Source organism: Brassica napus, chromosome C2 (assembly GCF_020379485.1).
Source record: "Brassica napus cultivar Da-Ae chromosome C2, Da-Ae, whole genome shotgun sequence".
Lineage (NCBI taxonomy): Eukaryota > Viridiplantae > Streptophyta > Magnoliopsida > Brassicales > Brassicaceae > Brassica > Brassica napus.
This window is the reverse complement of record NC_063445.1, coordinates 45,600,655-45,624,196: the sequence shown is the minus strand read 5'-3', so window position 1 is coordinate 45,624,196 and position 23,542 is coordinate 45,600,655. Positions and strand designations below refer to the sequence as shown.

Here is a 23,542-nt window from a genome sequence, read left to right as displayed (position 1 = left end):
AAGATAGATTAGTAAGAAAGACATGAGACAAAACTGAAAAATTCATATAAAGTTTGGTGTTTTCAAGTCAAAGAGATTAGAGAGAGGTTGAAGAGTTTTAGAATGATGAACATTATATTTTTGTTGCAACCATTTAAGAGGAGGAGAGAGAATGTGTAAATTTTTCTTTATATAGGGAGACAAAAAATCCAATTAGGTTAAATATTTTTGATTCAGACGACTTCCCAGACGACTTACAAGTAAGTCGTCTGGTTTAAATTATTTAAGCGGAAAAATAATTTAAAAAAAAATTTAGGCGGAAATATTTGGACGACTTACATGTAAGTCGTCTGTTTTAATTTCTTCACCAGACGACTGAAATGTAAGTCGTCTAGACCCTAAACATAACCCCTAACCTTAATTAACTAACTAAACACTTCATAAAATCAAATTAAATTTCAAAAGTGTTTACTATACACAAAAATAAACATTTATATGTAAAAAATTAATTTTTCAAAAAAACATTCAAGCTTTCCAAAATCTAACCCTAAGAATACATACAATACTACAACATATGTTGTCAAACCCTAGACCAAAGAATACCATGATTCACTACCTACACTCATTTATGTTGAAAACAATTCGATTTTGTTATATTTTAATTAATATCACTTAAAACTGTTTATAATTACATGATTTTAATTTTTCGCTTATCAAAATATTTTTTAAAATTTTTTAAAATTATTTTTAAGATCAGTTACACCAGAAGACTTACTTTGAAGTCGTCCAGACGACTTCCAACATCTCAGACGACTTACTAGGGTTATATTCGTAAAAATGACTTCTGTTTTTTTGTTTGGTCACAAGGGGTTGGCTGTAATTTCACAAGGCTTTTAGGTTAGTTTTACATTTGATTCAAGTTTGGGTATAAGTTTGAGGTTAAAATCAAGTTATGGGTTAGTTTTGGTAAATTCTCCTTGATTATATAACATGTGATATCTTAACGATACCAAAATGTTAATTTGAAATAAATGAAATATGATTTTCTAGTGAAGGTCTATCTTTTAACAAATCACACATGAATAGAAGTTGTGACTTCTATTTTAATAGAATATATTTTTATATTTAATTTATATAGTACTTGTATTTCAATATAATATAAGCTACAAATAGAAAATTTATGAAAATAGCATACAATTCTTTTATAATAAAATCTTAATTAACATTGTTTTAAATAATAGTTTACTTTTAATTGCGAAATTAATTAACACATTATTATATAAACATATTTAATTTTTAGTAAGATTTTGTTAGATTTTTTGTCAATAAATGTTTATAGTAAAAATAATATTAAAACAATTTTATAGGTGAAGTTGTTATATGTGCTGATTATATAAGATGTGATATCTTAATGATACCAAAATGTTAATCTGAAATAAATGAAATATGATTTTCTAGTGAAGGCCTATCTTTTAAAAAAATTACACATGAATAAAAGTTGTGACTTCTATTTTAATAGAATAGATATACTATTTAGTAAGTTATATTTCATTCGATGCTTGAAAGACATGGTTCAATCTTGTTCGTTGTTGTTTCATGTTCCATTGTAATGAGTTTTATATAGGTGTATATATGTGGTTTATATTAGTATGTATATAATGTTGTAAAAAGAAATAATATATTGAACGTAAATAAAATATAATTTATTATGACATCAAATAATATAGAATACAATGTGATGTTGAATGGAAATGATATGCATATGATGTTGTCTCTTCCACCTCTTTTCTCTAATGTCGTCAATCTTCATTTCTTTCGCCACAATCAATCTGAATTTGGTGTAAGCATTACCTCTTTTCCTGCAACCATAGACACTTCAAAATTTGAACAATATATATGTATTGTGATATATCATTTGTCATCTTTTTTATTCTATATGCTCATGTAGAATGAAAATGCATGTTACTTGCATTTCAAAATTGGGTGTAGTTTTTGAAAGTTTGGGGTTGATATTTGATTATGATTTATATTTTCATGTAGGGTTTAGTGATAAGTGGCAAGGGTTTAGTTTATGGAAGATTGGGGTTGACATTGGATTAGAGTTTATATTTCTGTGTAGGGTTTAGTGATTAGTTGATAGGGTTTAGTTAATGTACGATTGGGGTTGAGATTAGGGAAATCATTACCACCTTCCATGAAGGCATAGCCATATCAATATTCGCAATTATATTTTTACATTTTCTATTCTATATGCCTCATGTAGAATAGTAATGTATCTTAGTGGGATTTCGAAATTTGGGTTTAGTATATGGAAAATTGGGATGACATTGGATTAAGGTTTATATTTATGTGTAGAGTTTAGTGATTAGTTGATATGATTTATATTATTTTACAATGAATAAGCATGTTGTTTGTTTTGTTGTTGGGTTTAGTATTTAGTGGTTGTGAGTGCGGTTAGAATATTGTACTATTTCGGTGATATGAAATACATTTTTTTTATTAAATAGTTTTAATATTTATGGGTTGGGGTTGAAGTTTCTATTTCCGTTTAGGGTTTATATTTCTTTTTAGGGTTTAGGGTTTAATAGTTATGAGTTGGAACTGGATTGGGATATGATTTATTATTTAGAGTTGGGATAAGGTTGATGTCCTAATATATTTTGGTGAAATGGAATAGAGTGATTGAGGTTGGTAAACGGAATACAAAATATATTGGAAGGAGTTCTATTTTAGTCCACATATTTTCTGCGCACAGTCACTCCGTACGCGGTAAATATTAAAGTGATGTGCTTTTCCTCTCTTTCGTAAATTACCACCAACTCACTTTTATCTTGGGCCACATAGATCACAGTCGACGTAATCTATTTTTCCTGCTTTACCGACAACTTGTTGCAATAAATGGTAGAACCGGATCATGTGAGGGTTAAATGTCGCCAATTTAATTACGTCAAATTCATAGTCAGTTTCCTAATTACACTTCTGATTTTGACCTACTTTGTTCAATGCGTTCACATGCTAACATAAAATAACAATAAGGTATCTAATCTATTAAAATAGAGTCATATTTAAAATTTACCTTGGCATATTTTAAATTTGGACCTATTAAACATGTTGTGACAAAATAATAAAAACTAATTCAATATGTTACCAATATACTTAATTTAAACCAATAATGAAACTTATTCCTTAAACCCTATAAAATATCACAAAATCATAAAATCTTAATCTAAGAACATAAATTATATATATATAAGTATAAAAAAATCTCGCGTTTTGTTCAAGTATGACTATTTTAGATATCTAGACAAGAGAGTATATTATGTTTGTCAAGAAAATTACATATCCATATTCAGATTTAGACGCTTGAATTGAACTTAAAATTTTATCACGTTTCTAACATTGTTATTTGAACCAAACCAAAAACCAAAATAACTTAACCCAAATTTATAAATAACCAAATTATTACTATATTTCTTGAACCAACCCAAAACCAAAATCCACAACCGAACCAGAACCAATAAATCAAAAATATAATCTTGATGTTAACCGAAGTATATTAAATATTGTTAAACTAGAAAATTTTAATAAAAAAAATTATGAAAGTATAAATATAAATATAAATAATTCCGTGCAACCGCGCGGATCAGAATCTAGTTTATATAACTAATTCCTAGTTACAGTGCATCATGTGCTCCATTCACGATTTAATCCCCTGAAATTAGGGGTACATTACTCACTAAAGTTAAAAACGGAATCACTACCTCGTATAGAAGAATTGAGAAATTTGTATCAACTCCACTCAAAACTATACCGCCTTGTGTGTTGTAACATGCTAACATTGAAAAAGATGAAAAATGGTCCAAACCTGCCGGAATATAGATTGGTTCTGCAAAATTAGAAATAGAGGGTCATGGAGAAATAAATATGTAGTAGGAATGTTATAATAAAACCAAAAAAATATTTAATCTATGAATACGACTATACAAATTTTGTTTGATTCTATACACTAACGTGTAAGTTAACTCACTGTAATACATATTAATTCTGTCACAAGATTCAGCTTATCGGACTGTCTCACTTGTACCCAAGTCTCTGTTCATGCGCTAAAACACTAATTTAGTACCTAGGCAAAGTGTTAAAAATGATTTAGAATCCTTAAATAAATAGCTTGAAGTTTGTTAAGCATTAAGCTCGAATTGACAAAGGCTTCAGCTAAAGAATCAAGTTTCGACTGATTTGATTTCTTTGAAGAATTTTATCAAACAAGTAATAGGCTAATACTGAAACTGAACCTTGTTCGATGCATCACATTGGTATAGCACTATAGCTTGATCTGGTTCAACACCAATGCCCAAAGCATATAGAGATTGACCTTCACTTTGTTCGCGAGCGGGTCTCACTTGGTCACATTCGAGTTCTTCATGTGCCATCAAATCTCCAATATGCTGACATATTCACCAAGGAACTCCCTACACCATTGTTCACAGAGTTTCGCTCTAGCTTGAGCTTCCGACAACCTCCGCTCCGACTGCTCGGAGTTTTAGTTAGGATATGATAATATCCAATTTTCAGAGATGATCAGAATATTCTATATATTCTATGTATAGTTGTGATACGATATACTCTATGTGATACGATATACTCTACATAGTATGATAACTCTGTATACACAATGGGTTCACTAAAAGTAGGTTTGTTAACATTTTGATTTATCCTTGAACCAGTCCATTCTTTTGCCTAGTCAGATTATATGCGTACCATAATGAAGATAATATATATACAGTAGAACCTCTATAAATTAATACTAGATAAATTAATGATCTTTATAAATTATTTACTTTGTCAGTTTCAACTTGGACCGGTTCAAAATTTGAGATAAATTGATAAAATAATAAGATAATAATTTTTAGAAAATGATATGTTAATATATGGTTCCATTAAAACTATAAATTAATAATTTCTATGTATACATATTTTATATAAGTAAGAATTTATTATTATATTGTTTATTTATATTCACAATGAAATTATCTTTATATTTTCTTAACACTTAATATATTTTTGATTAGATTTGGTAATATTATATCCAAAACTACATTTAAGTTCTTTGCAATATATATTATATACACCAAATAATATAATAAAATTAATATAAAGTCAAATTTCAAATTTTTTTAAAAAATTAATGCCTATACACTAAAATCAATTATTTTTCATATCTCAGATTAAATATATCTTAAAATAGGAAACTTTCATAAATTAATATTTCTATAAATTGATAAAATTTCAAAGTCCCAACATTATTAATTTATACAGGTTCTACTGTATATATATATATATATATATATATATATATATATATATATATATATATATATGTTTTGAACGTAGTAAATGAACCAAGTATAACCTGATAGAGATCCCCTATATATTAATTTTAGAACATTACAACATGTTTTTGTAGCTACGTGCCATCATTAGAATGATTCTTAGAATTCTTAAAAAAATAAGTTGGTAAATATAAATATATAATAGTAAAAATGTTAAATAATGAGTTTATGCAATTAATCCTATCAGAAACGAAAGTACATGAAAGGACATGAATATATCAATGGTAAATAGGAAATTAATTTTTGGGAAGAAGATAAAGAGATGAGATTGACGGTGGATGATTTTCGTAATTGTTTTCTATAAAGACATTAAGTAACTAGAAGTGAGTAGGCAAAATGATGTGGCGGAATAATTACATTTGATTGGATGATTTTCCAAACACACGTGGCATGCTTCTCCTTTCAATATTAAGAACTTTTAGTATTGTTAGATAAGTTGGTCAATACAAATATATAATAGGTAGTTGTACGCAAATTCGCAGATATAAATATTGTAAAAATATATATTATGTATATAATGTCATAAATTTTGAATAATAATTAGAAACATTACAAATATTTTAACTTCTATTAGTTTGAAAATCAATCGTAAAATTTTATAAACTTAATGTAAAAATAACTGATGAATATTTAGTAATAACAAATCCTTGTGGCATTTTCTTATTTTTTCGTTATCATTTCGTTCTCTTTATTAAATTTTCGCTAATGTATTCCTAATTTTTACATATTTTGCCAAATATTTATTTCTCTCTCTCTAAATAGTAATACAAAACATATAATCAACGAACCAAAAATATATCTTAGAATTCTTATCAATCATAATATTACCTTATTTACTATATTATTTGACTTAAATGCAAAATATTTTTTTAACTCAAAGTTCTAACATGTTCCGTTAAATATAATCATTCCAATCATCAAATCCTAATTATCTATAAAGCATGTATGGACATTATAAGAGATTAGTAATTATTATAGATACGACTATATTTTTATATGAATATGAAATAATTATATCGATTTCCATAAATTGTTTTATATTCATTATTTTATGTAGTATATAAATAGAAAAATAATTGATCAAAAATATTTCACTTTCTATATTTTTGAAAATTAGTTACCATTAATTATCATTTGTAATATCATTTAGGTTATTTGACAAGTGATAGTAATTAGTATTAGACTTGCCTTTTATTTTAGATATAATTAAAATAATTAAAACATTTTAACAGTTCCATTCATTATATTATGTAGTTTATAAATATAAAAATGAATTGATCAAACATTAATATTATTTATATAATTTCAACAATTATTTACCATAAATGATTATTTGTAATATAATTTAGACTATTTGGCAATTGATATTAATTGGATCTATATTTTTTAAAAATATAAACTAAAATAAATAGAATTAAAAATTATCGACGAAGAAAATTATAAAAAAAATTCTTAAGACTTCACAAATGATCGACATGTAAGTAAAATTCGCTTAAGTGACTTCTAGTTTAATAAAAAAATAGATTTTTTTCTTGTATGTTACATTTTGAATTTTTTAAAACGACTATAAATTAATAAAAATGGTAAAAGCCTTACATAGAAAATTTTATGATCAATGGTTTATCTTTTTTTTTTTGTTCAAGCAGAATACAAATGATCATAAATCGTATGAATATGAAGTCTCATTAGTAGATAATCATTATATATATATATAAATATATATATATATATTTATGTCATTTAATTTAAATTATGTACTATATAAAAATATGTTAATTTCAAAATTTACATTCGAAAATTACTAAGATCTTAATATTTTAATTTGAAATTTGTATTTATAAATCTCACATTAATGTTTTTGTGATTAATGGTTTAAATATTTGTTACAGCAAATATAAAAATTTTAATAAAATCAAATGAGTTGAAAGTGTCAATAATAAATATTTATATTAAAATGTACTATATATATATATATATATAAATCTATGTCAATATCACTAAAGTTTAATTATATACTATATAAAGTAAATAAAATGATTGTTTTGATTTATTTACCAAAATCATGATTGCAAATGAACAAGAGATACTTGTTTTATTTATGTGCTTCCTCTAATGTATATGCTTTTATATATACAAATTATTTCTTGAATCCGTGGTTTCTAATATGTTATTTGATATACCATAGATTTTACCCATTTTTAGACATGATATATCGGTGTTTTTAAATGCATATTAGGATTTTTGGAGTCTTTTTAGTATGTTTTCAGGTTTTAGAGTAATTTGGAAGAAAGTGGTGATTTTGGTGCATTTTGGAAAGAAAATTATAAAGACCCATAGCTAAACGTTGACCAGCCTAGCGATCGATGATCAAAGATGATAAACAATCGACACACACTCTGTGTTGTAGATCGATGGCGAAGCACTCAGAGGCCAAATTGGTTCAAACCGACTTTAAGCCCAAGTCCCACAAGAATTACCAGATTATCCCTGACGAGTTCTAGGCAACACACACTTTCTTACTTTACAGAAAAAATACTTAGAATCTTAGGTTTGGAGAGAAGATCCAAGAACTCTTTCAAAGATTTTTGATTGGAACTCCAGTTTTCTACTCTATTTTATTTATGCAGTTTTCTTACTTCATTGTTATGAATTGCTTAGCTATGTCTGATTAGTTCTATTTGTTAGATTTAGGGTTCAAATATTCATGATGGATTAGCCCAAAATATAGAATTGCTAAGTGTTAGGATATGAATCAATTAAATTGTTCTTAATGCATGTTCTAGAGTAGCAACTAGGACTTTGCCTATAGATATTAGGGCGCAAGCGGAAGCTTGGTTCTCTGTCTGAATTAGTTTAGATTGTGCTAGGATTGCTAGAAACAAGCGGAAGCTGATTTAGTTAAACCTAGTGAACAGGTCAAACCCGTGCAATAACGCTCCCTGGAAGGTTCGTCGATCGACAACTCATTAGTTGTATTGATCGACGGGCTGAAAGGTGTATCGATCGACACTCCGATGTTGGAATCGATCGACACTTACTCAGGACCAACAAGCGACAGCTGAGGTCCTAGATCCGGCGATAGATAGTCTAAAAATACAAAAATTAATCGACTATTCTTATTGTTTAAGTTCTAGAATGTCCATTATATGCTTAGTATCTATATCATTAAAACCATGATTGTCTGAATAGAAACCCTAAGACTAACGCTTTCCATATATGTCTTAAAACCCCAATCAGTCGAACAATTACTTGTTTACCCCTGCTATTTACCGCTTTAAACCTATTTGCCTAGCTTAACTACATAACTAGATAGATCTATTTTTTGCCTTTGCTCCTGTGAATTCGATCCCTAAGTACTAAACCTCGACCTCTTATTTGAGAGAGTAAATCACTCCTTATGGTAATCTGAGTTATATCATTATTTGATCCTGGAAATCTCATAAATACACTTCTTCAAATCGAAGAGATTTTTAATATTGGAAGCACTATATATATATATATATATATATTATTTCATTCAAATTAAATATGTTAGTTTTGATTTTTATCCTAAAAACTTTTATTAAAATATCTTGACAAGATTCCAATCACCTACTTTTGTGTTTGTTCGAATAATGAAAGATTTGATCATTCGTCTAATTTTTTTTTCTCCCTAATACCCTATCTAGCTATTAAAATTGTAAGAATGAGAGATATGAACTATTTATTATAAGTTTTCTGGTTTATCATTCAATAAATCAAACAGTTCTTAGTTTATACATAGTTTACATATACTAAAATGGTAAAATATTATATATATATATATATATATATATATATATATATTATTTTTTTATCGATATACTCTTAAGTTACTAAACCTCAAAAACTTGGGTTAATAAAATAATTAATTTGTTTTGTTGTTCTAGAATTAGATGATTTTTTGACCAAACTAATGAATATATACTAGACAGATATTTATATTTCGAGTTTGCACTTATATTTTATAACAGCTTAATATATAAGATTTGAACACTAACCTGTGGATAGAGTTTGCCGGTGATTTTCTTCAAAATTTTGATTCTTAGATATGTATCTGGGGTGAAATTTATTTTTACAGATGTCCATCTTTTTAATTTGACACTTATGTAATTCACCGAATTCACATAAAAAGTTAAAAAAATAAACAAAACTCATATCACTGAAACAAAACGAGAACGAAAGGACAATTTTGTAGAGGTAGAAAATGAAATTACTTATGGAGAGTCAATAGTAAACAAATCGAGCAGAAAATCTAATCCCCTTTCGTCATTTTACAATCGATGTTGCCTATATGGTTTTTGTGATTTGTATCAGTTGTAAAACTTAATTTTCTTTTGTGCATATGAAGTCTTGAAAATAATTAAAATGAATTGTAATATATTAACTCTTCAATAACAATGATACATCTAATGAACAAAGATTATATTGATGCAAAATATTAAAACCATTTAAAGAACAAACATTAGCGTTAAAAACTTATCCTCGCATGCGTGCGGGTTATCATCTAGTATATATATTTTTATATGTAAATATGGTCCATTCTTTTGCCTAGTCACTTTAATTTCTATTTCCAATCAAATATTCATATCTTTCCATGCTTTGGAATACATTTACCAAGCTTGCTCTTAACATATTCCCATCCCTTCCCTACCTGTCAAAAGAAATCCTACGCCACCTGAATCTGAGCCAAAAAATCCAAACCAAAATTCGAACCTAAGTAGTAAAATATCCAACTGGTATTGAATTAGAAGAGAGTGGATATCCAAATCCAAATATGTAAAATCTAAATCCAAATGAATACCCGAAAATAAGCGAACATATGTATAATTAATCCTATATTCCTAGTTTACTTCCCTCATTTTATTTAAAATATTTATATTGATGATATAGATAGCTCAAAATCAGATAATATACATAGTTGCAGGAAAAGTGATTTGATATTCATTTAAAATGCATGTCAAACTTCGTGTTTCATTCATAAATAAAGTATCCACATTCTCAAAACAACAACTAGATTATTGTCTTTCCATTTTCAAAGTTTTTTTTACAAACCTATTAATCTTCCTACTTATTAAAATTTAAAAATCAGTTAAGTTAATTATAAACTTTTAGGTACAAAAAATTCAGCAATAAAATATTGGGGAAATTTCATATTAACCACTTTCATGATACTATTATTCATCTTTACCACCATTAAAGTGACATTTTTAAAAATATATTATTCATTAAGTGACAAAAGACTCTTATACCCTTGTTTTCTCTATATATAATAAATAATTATTTAAATAAATAAATAAAAAATATGTACATTTTTATGTTTTCGAATTATACTTTTTAAAAACTTTTTATAATTTCTTTTTGAATTTTTTTTGTTGAAATTTCTTTTTTCATAATTTCTTTTTGAAAATCAAAAATTATGTTTGAAACTATTTTTAAATTTTTTTTTATATTTTTTAAGTATTTATTTATATATTTATTAGAATCCTAAATTTCACATTCCAAAAACTCTACCCCACCCCTCAACTCTAAACGCTAAATCTAAATTAGTCAACCCTAGGGGCATAAATGCATTTTACTCTTCATTAAAAATGGAGGTAAAAGTGTTTAGTATAAAGGGAAACTGTTGTTTAAATCCTCATCTTTCAAATTTAAGCCAAGAAAAGCCTCAACTTTTATCTAAGCCATTTAAATCCTTATTTTTTTTTTGTAAATCTAATCTATTAAAAGAGGAGTACAAAATTAGATTACCCTTTAGTTTTACCATTTATTTACAATGGCGTACCATTGAAATATTTATTGAACCTATATTTAAGTATGTTTGTTTTTTCTTAATTTAAATTATAGATTCTCTTAATCAAATCTTAACAAAAATAGATTTCCATAAACGTTTGAAAATATGGTTAAGGCTAAGAATATTTATCATTAACACAATGTAGAAATTTTTTTTACGTATATAAAAATGAAATCAAACACCCGCGCGTTTGAGCGGGTTTAGGGTCTAGTTGGCTTTTAAATCCCAAACTTTCATTGACCAAGCCAAAAAGAAGCCAGCAAAAGTCAACCGTTAAGTCTTTATTAACATCCGTTAAATAACAAAACAATGTCGTTTCGAAATGCTCCAGACGTACGCTAGTTGGCTTTGATTGTTTTCTGCTTATACATAAATCTTTATATTATACTAATTTTGTAATGTTGATAACTTAATAGATTAATAAGTTTAATAATTTAATAAATATATTAGTTTTGAAATTACTGAATTTCAGCCTTATTTATTTATTAAATTATCAAACTAATTATTATTTTTTAATACGTGGAGGTTTTCGGTTATTTATTAAAAACAATTCAAATAAAAAAGACTAAAGCAGCATATATAATCCTAAAAATGTATATTCCTTTAAATTTTAATTTAGAAATTAATTAGTTCATTCATTATATTAGTTATTTTAAAATATTAAAACTAATTTATTTAGTGACATCACAAAACCAAGTGAATATATAAATATGTAACTAAAGTAAGTACGATTAATGCAAATATGCTAACTAGCCCAATTGGCAGCGTGTTCCTCAAAATAGATGGATGTACGTGGTCCGAACGTCTTTTTGTTTTTTATTAAATTAAAGTTACACGATTCCGACAGTTTTTTTTTCTTTAACGGATGTTACTATAGATTTAACAGTTGACTTTTGTTGGGTTCTTTTTTATTTGGTCAATGGAAGTTTGGGATTTAAAAGGTAACTTACAAAAAGTTGATGATTTAAACGGTTTGGATAAAAGATGAGGCTTTTATTGGTTTATATTTGAAAGTTGAGGATTTAAATGACATTTTTTCCTTAGTATAAACATGAAAAGTGAAACTATGAATGTAATATTTGTGGCAATTACCTTTATATTTATATGGAATTTTAATTTGACTTTAGAATATTAAAAACACAATAATATTTTATATAATCATATATTATTACATAAAAATACTATAAAATCAATGCAATACCTGTTAAATTTACATTAATTACTTTATAAAAAATAATCAATGTCTAAGAGGATGTCTAAAACCACTGCTAAAACGTGATAAGATCAACGCAGAAGTTACTGTTTTATTGTTTAAAATGTGTGTATTTCTTGTACTTTTTGTAATTTATTTATTAATTAAAATAATAAAAGGAAAATTCTAGTAATATTCCATAATCAGAATCCATATAGTTGTTAAAAAAAAATTGCCTGAAAATATTTTACATCTCACCTTTTTTCTTATAAGACCAATTACAAATCAGTTTTAGAGATATCCAGAAAAGTTATTGCACAATGTATTTGACAAAGAAATAGCATATTCAAATGAAGAAATAAATAGGCGCACAAACTGAAATTGACCCAGGAAAAATGGCTAACGAAGCAAGCGGAGTGGCAACGCATGACATGAGCCATCTAAAAAAAGAATGTCCGTTTCTAAAATACTCATGTTTTCAACCTTTTGTTTGCTTATAAATTGATCACAAACACCACATATAGTTGTTTAAACAAATACACAATGTTATTGACATACCTCGTTGTATTCGTTCTTCTCTTCAGTGGTTTCACAGCCAACAAAGAGGCAGATTCTCTGATTCAAAAAAATTGCAAGAGTTTGTCAGATATTCCAAGCCCGATGGATTCAGAAGAATTCCTTAAGATTTGCATCAGATCTCTTAAAGAGAATCCAGAGACCAAGAAAGTGAGAAATAAGATTGACTTGATCGTGGTAGCTACGAATAACGCGATATCGAACATAACAAACATGAAAAGAATTGTGGAGAAGTTCATAAAAGAGAAGAGATACAAAAGTAGGCTTATTAAAAAGAAGTTGGAAGTTTGTCTTAACCATTACCAAGATGGCTATGAGTGGCTAACCTCAGGTTTGAATTACCTCAAAGAGCAGAATCGTGATATGGCTTCCCCTGATTTGGGGATGGCTAACAGGGAAGTGGTTGATTGTGGGGAGAGATTCAAAAAAGGCGAAATAAATCCCTTTAAAAAAGAGAATGATGAAGTCCTCTACGTAATGACCTTCATTCCTTGCACGATTAGTGGGCTGGCTGACTGTGAGACGAGTGTGACAGGGTGTTAAGTGAGTTATATTGAAAAAAAAAAAATAATAATCTATATTATTAAAGCAAGAACTATATTAGGATTCTGCCCTTAATTTTCAAACTATTTACAAGAGAATGCCACTGCTTTAACTATAGTTTTTCTTAATTAATTAAAATCAGTCAGAAATATACACCAATCGATAGCAAGTATTTAGTGACCAATCACATTGCATCATTTAGTACAGTCTCTTATACAACAAAACCAATAGAAAAATCAACCTCTCTTATATACCTTAAACCAACACCGTAGCTTACGAACAATAAAACCCTATGTACCAGTTACAATACTTTTGGAAGCAAAACCATTAATTTTAACAATAGCCTAAGATAACGAAAGCATAAAAAAGTTAACATAGGGTTATACAACTATTATCTTCATACAAAACAAATCTTGCCTACAGAACGTTTGTATTACCAAATGTATCACATTATTGTTTAAAAATGATATATCAAAGTTTACAAAATGTATTTGTTTTACATTTTATTAAATTATTTAGCAAAGTTGAATATGAATATCGTCTTTATTTCCAGTATATTCCTAAAAAAATCTCTTTTTATTAGCATTCATAATTTGATATATCATTTTTACACAATTTGTTTTGGGAATTTTGCTAATAAAGAACAACAAAACTTAGTTGTTGTCCCCTTAGAATAGTATTAAGGATTTTTCTCCACTTAGAGCTAATATTAAGGTTAACCCAATTATAACCCTCTAATTATATAATTTTAAAAAATATTAAAAGAAAAACTAATTTAAAACTAATTTTCTTAGTCCCATACCCACTCATTAACTTACGATTTGGCTGTTGCAGAGTTTTCAAGTAGTATCGCCAGCTTCTCTTTGTTCGTCACCTCCACATCTCTCTCTTATTGTCCCAACCGGAAAACTCTGATAAATCCTCTCTCCGGCATCTCATGAATAACTGGTTTCATCTTTTGTGCCTTTGTACAAAGAAATCCCACGGACGCTCTGATGAACCCATGAAACATTATATGGAACTGGTAACTAATTGTTCTCTACATCTCGTTCTTGGTCAAATCAGGTGATATAAATTTTTATATACAAGAAGGATAGTGAGAGTCCAAAATTGATAATATTTGGTTTTGTTCAAGGGGACAATAGTATAGTTTTGTTAATTCATGATATCCAAACCTGGCCACCAATCAATCTAACACTACTAAAAGCCGAATACGCAGAGCGTACAGAGTGCCACGTAGGATTTTTCATTTGGCCAATCAGATTCTTTTGCTTCGCCACGTCAGACACGGTTTTTCTCCGACTAAAGTCGAGTAAAAAATTACGTGGGCTTACTGATTTCGCTTTGGGCTGGCTTACTGATTTCGCTTTGGGCTTTAAGGGATTGCGACTCGGGCTTCGGGTTGTTTCGTGATTGCGACAAGAATCATTTAGATGAGCCGACCTCAAAAGGTGACGATTCTCCTCACCATTATCACTTCGGTTTCTCCGATCGAAAAGAAAAAATCCGTAGACTCCATCGATTCAATCCTACACTATCAATAGTTTCATTTCGATCAATCAATACCTTCATTATGATTTCGTTTCACCTCCCTCTTTTCCTCCTCCTATATAGATTGATCTTTCTTCTCCGTAAAAAGCAAAGCCCTTGAAAAACTCAGATCTCAAGCTATGGCGATGAAACGAAATGGAAAGTCTCCTGCCTCTTCCGACTCTGACGAAAAAGTGATGTTCTTCAAAGATGTCTCTCTAGGTCCCCATGAAACCCGTCTGCGCTTTCGACTCATCCATTTCTGGGAGGCTCAGAACCCGGTGAAGAAGACCCTTATTGGCCTGGAGATGCTTCTCATCGACGAGCAGGTACGTCAACTTCCTAAAAATTTTATCTACACCTTGAGGTCGATTTGTGTTAAAGCTAATTAGTTATGTTAGATTAGTTAATTAAATCTGGAACCGTGATTTTGTCGTTTGTGTTTTGTTTTTCTTTTCCGACGATATAAATTGTTTCTAGACCGTGAGATCCGTGCTTGGGTTCATTATACATTTTGTGTTTTGTTATTTTTTTCCGACGATATAAATTGTTTCTAGACCGTGAGATCCGTGCTTGGGTTCATTAGTTATTATGTTGGAATAGTTAATTAAACTTTAAGTTGTGCTTTTGACGTTTCTTTCAACTTTGAAGACGAAGCTATGGTTAATTAGTTATGTTAATAAGATTTTATACTTTGATTTTGACGTTTTGTTATACGGTTATTTAGTTAGTTAGTATGGTTTGGTATAGTTTTTGTTTAAATCCGAGGTTTGATTCTCCTTTTGTGTTTTTGTTATTACTTTCGACAATAGGGAACTGTCATTCAAGGATTCATTCCACCAGGACGTATTAAGAAATACTTGCCTGAGAAGAAGCGAGGTTCGGTTTACGAACTCATCAACTTCTACGGATGGAAGAACAAACCGATGTATCGGGTTGCTGATCATATCACAACCGTGTCCTTCGCATGGAACTCTGAGTTGTCGGTCCTTCACGACATTCCAATCCCTTTTGATGAAGACCGTTTCAGGATGCATTCGTATGAGGATTTTGAGGCCAACTGTGATCTGAAAGGTGACCTCTATGGTAAGCATACTAATTTTACTAAATTTATATTTTGATGTTGTTTCTGTCTATGTTCATGTTTGCTAAAGAATTGAAGAATTTTATTGGGTTAAATAATTAGTTCACGTGTTTCGTTTTTTTATTGTTAGATTAGAAATCTGAATTACGTTCTTAATGATAAATGTTATAGATGTTCTTGGCCACATGAAGCTGGTCGATGGACAGATTATTACCGAGCGTCCCACTATTGATGAAGCGAAGATCGCTACCACTCGGCACATTATGATTCATGTGCAATCACACGAGTAAGTGTGTTCTCCTATTTTCAATACACCATCTCTCTTTAGTTCCTACGTCCCTAAGATATTATTTTTTCAGAGGACCTGTCATGAAGCTCTACCTCTGGGACCAGGCAGCAACGGACTTCTGCAAGAAGTTTAAGTCCTACGAAAATACTCCCACAGTTGTTTTGGTCACAGCCGTTAACACTAAACGTCTAGGAGGTAATCATTTTTCCTTTTGGTTTCACGTTTGACTGATTATTGTGTCATGTTTTAAGGTTATTAAACATTCTACAAAAGTTTTGTTCTTTTAAATTGGCTGCTAGCTTTACACTCCTATCATCTTTAATCCTTCTTCCGTCATTTAACAGGTACAATGGCACTGAGTTCTATGTCTCCCACACGGGTTTTCATGGACTATGATGTCCAACCAACAATTGATTACTTCGCCTGGTATGTACCACCGTCTATAGAAGTTTATGTTGAGCACACATTTACGCAAATTGAAGTTATTGACTGAAGCTATGATTTCTATTTAATGTTAGGCTCTCCACAAACCCAGAGATTGCTAAGCAGGTTAGTGCAGAGGTGGTCACTAAGCGAGAGACGATGACTATATCTGACATATTCTCCTACATGACTCTGGAATCTGCAAAGCTAAATACTAAGCTAAATATTACTTGCAAATTTTAAACGCTTATATGTTTATATCAAATGCTTTTGGACTGTTGCAGGATGCCTTTTTTGAGTGCACTGCTACGATTGATGATGTGGTTCATGGATCTGCTTGGTACTATATTGCATGCACTGGGTGTCATAGTAAGGCTACCAAAGGCGCAAACTCATTGATTTGCACGAACCCAAGATGTGTGAAGGATACCACAGCTGGAGTTGCACAGTATGTTCATTGGCCTCGATGATCAATTACACTCTCTCTTATATTAGTTTTAGATTATTAACTTCTGATTCTTACGTAACAGGTACCGTGCAAAGATTTCGGTTTATGACAGCAGTGAACAAGGTTTTTTTGTCCTGCTTGGTGATGCTGGTTTTCAGTTGACTGGGAGGCACGCATCTGAGTTGGTCATCAGCTACTTTGAGGTAAATATCTATCAGTTTATTCTCTTAAATGATTGAAACTCACACTATCGTTCTTGAATGCAAGGCCAATAAAGACAAAGGCCCTGACCATGAAGTGCCTGTCCCGGAAACTCTGATCAGCATAATCAGACAGACCCATAAGTTTTGTGTGAAAGTTACAGACCACAACTTCTCTGGCAACACCCGAGCTATCACTGTCACCAAGATCCTCCTTCTAGAGACACCATCACCCACAGAAGGCTCTCTTGGAAACGCCATTGCTGAACCGTCCATGGAAGCAGTGCAGACTGGAAGTGACATGTGTGAGCCTTCAAAAAGCCGTGGAGATTCTGCAGATGAAGAGTGTAAGAGAATGTTTGACAGTGTTGATCCAGAGAGAGTCAAACGGGCAAGATGTGAGAAATGATGGTTCAGTTCGATGATGCTTAAGTCTTTGCATTGAACTTCAAGTATTATGTTGGTTTTTGAACGTTTGCTTCAGTTTAAGTACTATTTTGGTTTTTAACAAGACTTTGCTTTGTTTCATTTCATTTCAGACTTTGGCTTTTAATCGATTGAACTATCCTTCCTATATAGTTTTCTCAGAGCAATTGTTTTCATAATTTGAATTCGTTTATACAAACCAAATGATTTGGCCTCATAAATATCTCGCTAGACTTAATTATTTCCATATCCCATATACAATTTGAACTCCACGTAGCCATCACATACACACATCACACAGCAGGAAGATCTTAGACTATGTTACATTTTTGAAACTTCTTAAAATCCCATATTCCATATGATCCTATATTTATGTTAAAATCTCATCTAAATAGGAAAGTAATAAATTCATTCAACCAGTAATTATAATCTTTGACTATAACCTTTCAAAGGGAAAGAAAAAAAGGAAAAGTAAATCAAACTCTTCCAAAACCCCTTATTCTCTTGCGTTAGAAAGAAGAAGACTTGAGAAAGACCAAGACCTCATCTGTTTCTTCTACACTTCCAAGCAACATTTGTCTGGAATAAGTTGGTGGTGCGGATCTCTGTTTTAGCGGTATGTATAGCCTCCCCAATAGCCAGCCCATTGAAGTGTCAGGTAAATACCAAATCTCCTGCATGTTTCTCTCAAATAAAAGAAAATTAGAAGCATCCAGTATCGTTCATTATCTTTTGGGTTATAATTATTTTGTACCAAGGAGTATGAATATTCAAACCATATCTAACAATAAATTGGTTTTGGTGGCAATTGTACTCATTCAGCATAGAAAGTTGCAAAGCTATATTATAATTCAAAATTTTTTATATAAGAACTACCCAGAAACGTTACATTATTTATATTATTTAAGTTTTATACACGTTTTTGAAAGACTAAATAACACCATATCATTCTTATAATTATTTATGTTCTTTATTACGTTGGAATTATTCCTTATGATTATAAGGGACAGTTCTATAGTCAATGATATATAGTGGCTATATAAATATCGTTTCATAAAAAACCAGTATATTGTATGCTAAGTGGGTTTGTTTAGACAGACAATCTTTAATTATTTAGACAACTATAACCATATACTTAAATATTACGAACGTTAGTTTCAATTTTTCACAGACATAATATATATATATATTAGTTTCAAAGTCTTCACAGCAATATGAAAACGCAATATTCTAATTTTCAAATTGTTTTCAATTTGTTTCATTATGTTTTACAGGAAAGCTTTAAAGAGAGAAAAGATAACTATATTATTTTTTTGTTTCCAGTCTCTACTTTCCTTAATAATCTTCTTCCTCCCACCTTATTCAATCAAACCCCTACGTGGCCACAATTTTCACATGGCGTAGTCCAAGGCTCATGTTACTTTATCTGAAAATTAAAAATAATCCTTACTATATTTGAAATACCATATCTCATTTACATTAATTTAGACTCAACGTGTATGGAAGTACATTTATTAATATGAATAAACAAAGACGTGTATGATATGACCATTAAAAATATCAAATTAGATAAATACTATACACTTAACAGTGTTTATTTTAATTAGGATATTGGATTAAAAGTCTACATTAGATTAAACTGATACTAGGATTATGCAATTGGAAGAAATTGACCACCTCTATATTATTTTAATTAGGAAAACTAATACAACAACGTACAATTAACAAAAATAGTTAATCAATGTTCATTACACACTTATTACAGGAGGACACACCCAAAAACGGAAACGGAGCTGTCCACGTGGATCACAAAATAAACCAAAAGGTATGTATTTACTATCAAAAATAGATAATACTAATATCAAAATTGTCTCATCCAACTGCTTGAATTGTGTATCTTTTTACCGACATTCAAACCAAAATATTACGATTGTAATCTTTTATGTATCGTAGTATTATATTCTAAACAAACCTTATTCATTAAACAAACTAATTTCCCGGATTTAATATAACAGGTGGCTGTGATGGCTGTGACTCTTACAGTAAGCAACAGTACTATAATTTATTTCTTTTACGCTATTATTTTTAAACTAACTACTATTAATCTTAATAGTCAAGCAGAAAAATGCACGTAATATGAGAAAAGCCATCTTGCTATCAAAACGGACTTTAGCACCGTCCCGAGGTACACATCATGGCTAATAAAATCTTCTTAGATTTAATAAATTTATGGTCCTCACATACATTGCTTATGCCTAGATACATTTGCCACACCACATCCACAAGGAATGGGTCGCACTCAACCAAAGAAGAAAGGTGCATACTAAAACTCCCTTATTTGCTACCTAACCATATTTGTAAATATATCTGTAAATAACATATATAAAATCTGCCATTAAACAACATATTTTTTAAAATAAAATATACTAAAATATAAAAAAAATAAATTATTATAAGATAACAACTAAAATAAAATAATTAATTTCAAAAAGTATTTCCAACGTAACTACTTTTTAAAAAATCAACTGAAAATGAACTTTAGAAGTAATATATTTTAACATATCCTTTAAAAATATGAAAAAACAAAAATAAAAATAAAAAATTAATTTTACAAAATGTAGATTTATAATACTTTGACATCTGATAAATTCATAAGATGTTATATTAACAATAATTAAAGATTCCGTAGCAAACGTTTTTTCAGAAAAAGCTTCGACGTCAACTCGATGAAAACCCAATCGTAGCATGCTCGAAATGTGGTGCATTAATGCGGACTTCTGAAAGCACCGGTACAGATCGTAACACAGGTGCACCAACTTTCACCCTTTGCTGTAACCATGGTCAAATCAAACTTCCACCAATCAACCAGCCGCCAGCCCTGTTAGAAAAACTTCTTCAAACCAAATGGTTTCGAGATACTATTCGAGTATATAATTCTATACTTGCTTTTACATCCGTCGGAATGAAGATGGATTATAATGTGGTCCACGCACCTGGTCCTTATACTATCCGGATCCAAGGTCAAACCCACCACATAATTGGCTCGCTCATACCACGACAAGGCTGTCCCCCGGAATATCTCCAGCTTTACATATTTGACACAGCCAACGAAATCAGAAACCGCCTAAATGCAATGGGGCAAACTTCAGCAGAAGGTAATCTCGATGAGCCAACATTAGCTCTCCTCATCGAGATGATTGACGAGAATAATTGTCTAGCTAAGATATTTCGTCGTGCACGAGACCACTACGAAAACGCCGGGTCAGAGTTTTCTATTAGGTTAGTCCCAGATAAAGGGAAGGGGAAAGAATACGATCTTCCAAGTACAAGCGAGGTGGCAGGTCTTATCATGGGGGATATAACATCAACAATTGGAGAACGAGATATAGTGGTCCAGTTTCGATCTGACACTTTGCAGCAGATACGTGACGATCACCCTCAATATATGAGCCTCCAATACCCTCTTTTGTTTCCGTATGGTGAATATGGGTTTCACCCAGAAATTCCCCTGCATCTTGAGACAGGTACTTCAAAAACGAGGCAATTCGTGACCATCCGTCAATACTACGCTTCTCTAATCCAAACACGTCCTACCCAAGGAATGACGTTGATTAAAGGCGGTCGCCTCCTCCATCAATTTATTGTGGACGTTTATACAGCAATTGAAGAAGATCGACTGAGGTGGGCGAGAAATAACCAAGAGATCTTGCAGGCTGAGCTCTACAACAATGTCCTTGATGCTGTAAGCAAAGGGGACACTGATGCTAAAATTATTGGGCAGAGATTTATACTGCCGCCAAGTTTCACCGGAGGCCCCCAGTACTTAGTTGAGAAATACCACGATGCTATGGCTATTTGCAGGGAATTTGGCAATCCAGATTTGTTTATCACGATGACGGCCAATCCCAACTGGAGTGAGATTAAAGAACATCTTCAGAAATATGGTGGTGATTCTCCTAATGATAGACCAGACATTGAATGTCGGGTTTTTAAGTTGAAGCTAGACCAACTGCTAAAGGATTTCAAAGCAGGAACTTTCTTCAAGCCATACAAGGCAGCTCTCCACCGTATAGAATTTCAAAAAAGAGGTCTCCCTCATGCACATATATTATTGTGGTTAGGAAACTCTACCAGAACACCGAGTGCAGAAGAAGTGGATGAAATAATTTCTGCCGAGCTCCCCAACAAAGAGGAAGACCCAACTGCTTACGACTTAGTCACGAAACATATGATCCACGGTCCATGTGGGCTCTTCAATCCGAAGTCACCATGTATGGAAAACAACGTGTGCATGAAAAAGTATCCTCGGCCGAATAACGACAACACTTCGATTGACAAATCCGGGTATGTGTTATATCGTCGACGCCGAAACGATGATACGTGTACAGTAAAGGCTGGAGCTGTACTAGATAACACTTTTGTCGTACCCCATAACATTAAGCTTCTGAAGAAGTACGAAGCTCATATCAACGTTGAATGGTGTAATCGTACAAGCGCGGTGAAATACTTATTCAAGTACATAACAAAGGGCGTTGATCGAGCAACCGCTGTTATCGAGAAAGGAAATACAGCAACTACATCTGACGCCACGGGATCCGGAGGATCAAAGGAGAAAGTCGTCAGCCAGCGCAATGAGATCCAAGACTACATCGAAGCCCGATATTTATCAGCTTGTGAGTCTATGTGGCGGACTTTCGCATTCCACATACACAAAAGAAAGCCATCAGTTGAGAAGCTTATCATTCACTTAGAAGGCGAACATAATATTACGGTTAAATCAACAGACAACCTCGGCCGTGTAATCCGCAAACTGGGTATCGAGAAGACGATGTTCACGGAATGGATGGCTTTATGCAGAAGGTTAGCGTTTGCCCGGACACTGACATATGTGCAGATTCCTCAATATTTTGTCTGGAACAACAGTGCTAAGGTGTGGACTGAACGTAAGAAAGGAAAATCCATTGGCCGAGTCGTAGCTGTCCATCCTTCAGCAGGTGATCGATACTATCTGAGGGTCCTCATTAATAAAATTAAGGGTCCTAAAAGTTACGACGAGCTAAAAACATACAACAACGTGAAATACCCTGATTTCAAATCAGTTTGCCACGCACGAGGCCTTTTGGACGATGATGTTGAATGGCTCAAGAGTATGTCAGAGGGTGCTCGAACAGCCACTCCATACCAGCTTCGTGATATGTTCGTCACATTCCTAATCAATTGCTTCGTCGCAAACCCTAAAGGACTATGGGAACACTCATGGAAATCAATGAGCGAGGACATACTTCACAAGAGGCAAAGAATCTTGGGTCACGCAAATCTGGAGCTGGACGATAAGACCCTGGAGCAATACACATTGATAGAAGTAGAAAAGTTGATGCGCATGCAAGATCGCTCTTTAAATGATATTAAAGATATGCCGAAGATCAACCATGTTTTGCTCAAAGAATTGGGGAACAGTCTGTGGAACCAAGAAATGGATTACGATCTTCCTGAGGAAACACTAAGACATGACAAGCAGTACAACCTACTCAATGCTGAACAGCTTGCAATCTATGGTTCAGTCTTAGACTCTGTTGATAAAAAAGAGGGAAAACTTTTCTTCGTATATGGCGCAGGAGGCACAGGAAAAACATTCCTTTACTAGACTATC

The 23,542-nt window shown here is 31.2% G+C and overlaps 3 protein-coding genes across 3 annotated transcripts; all 3 read left to right on the top strand.

Moving 5' to 3' along the window:
• The first annotated feature begins 12,304 nt into the window (after positions 1–12,304).
• BNAC02G33020D lies at positions 12,305–13,832 on the top strand. The gene has a single exon (XM_013819593.3). The coding sequence runs from the start codon at positions 12,917–12,919 to the stop codon at positions 13,490–13,492; it is 576 nt and encodes a 191-aa protein (XP_013675047.1). The 5' UTR covers positions 12,305–12,916; the 3' UTR covers positions 13,493–13,832.
• Positions 13,833–14,800: 968 nt separating this feature from the next.
• LOC111213718 lies at positions 14,801–23,536 on the top strand. Its single transcript, XM_048747632.1, has 3 exons — positions 14,801–17,266; positions 17,349–17,469; positions 17,534–23,536. Exon 3 carries the CDS (start codon positions 20,660–20,662, stop codon positions 23,534–23,536), a length of 2,877 nt encoding a protein of 958 aa, XP_048603589.1. The 5' UTR covers positions 14,801–17,266; positions 17,349–17,469; positions 17,534–20,659.
• Positions 15,163–17,875, top strand: LOC111213717. Its single transcript, XM_048749150.1, has 9 exons — positions 15,163–15,351; positions 15,835–16,108; positions 16,278–16,392; positions 16,466–16,590; positions 16,740–16,821; positions 16,914–16,944; positions 17,103–17,266; positions 17,349–17,469; positions 17,534–17,875. The coding sequence occupies exons 1-9, from the start codon at positions 15,163–15,165 to the stop codon at positions 17,873–17,875; spliced, it is 1,443 nt and encodes a 480-aa protein (XP_048605107.1).
• Positions 23,537–23,542: the final 6 nt, after the last annotated feature.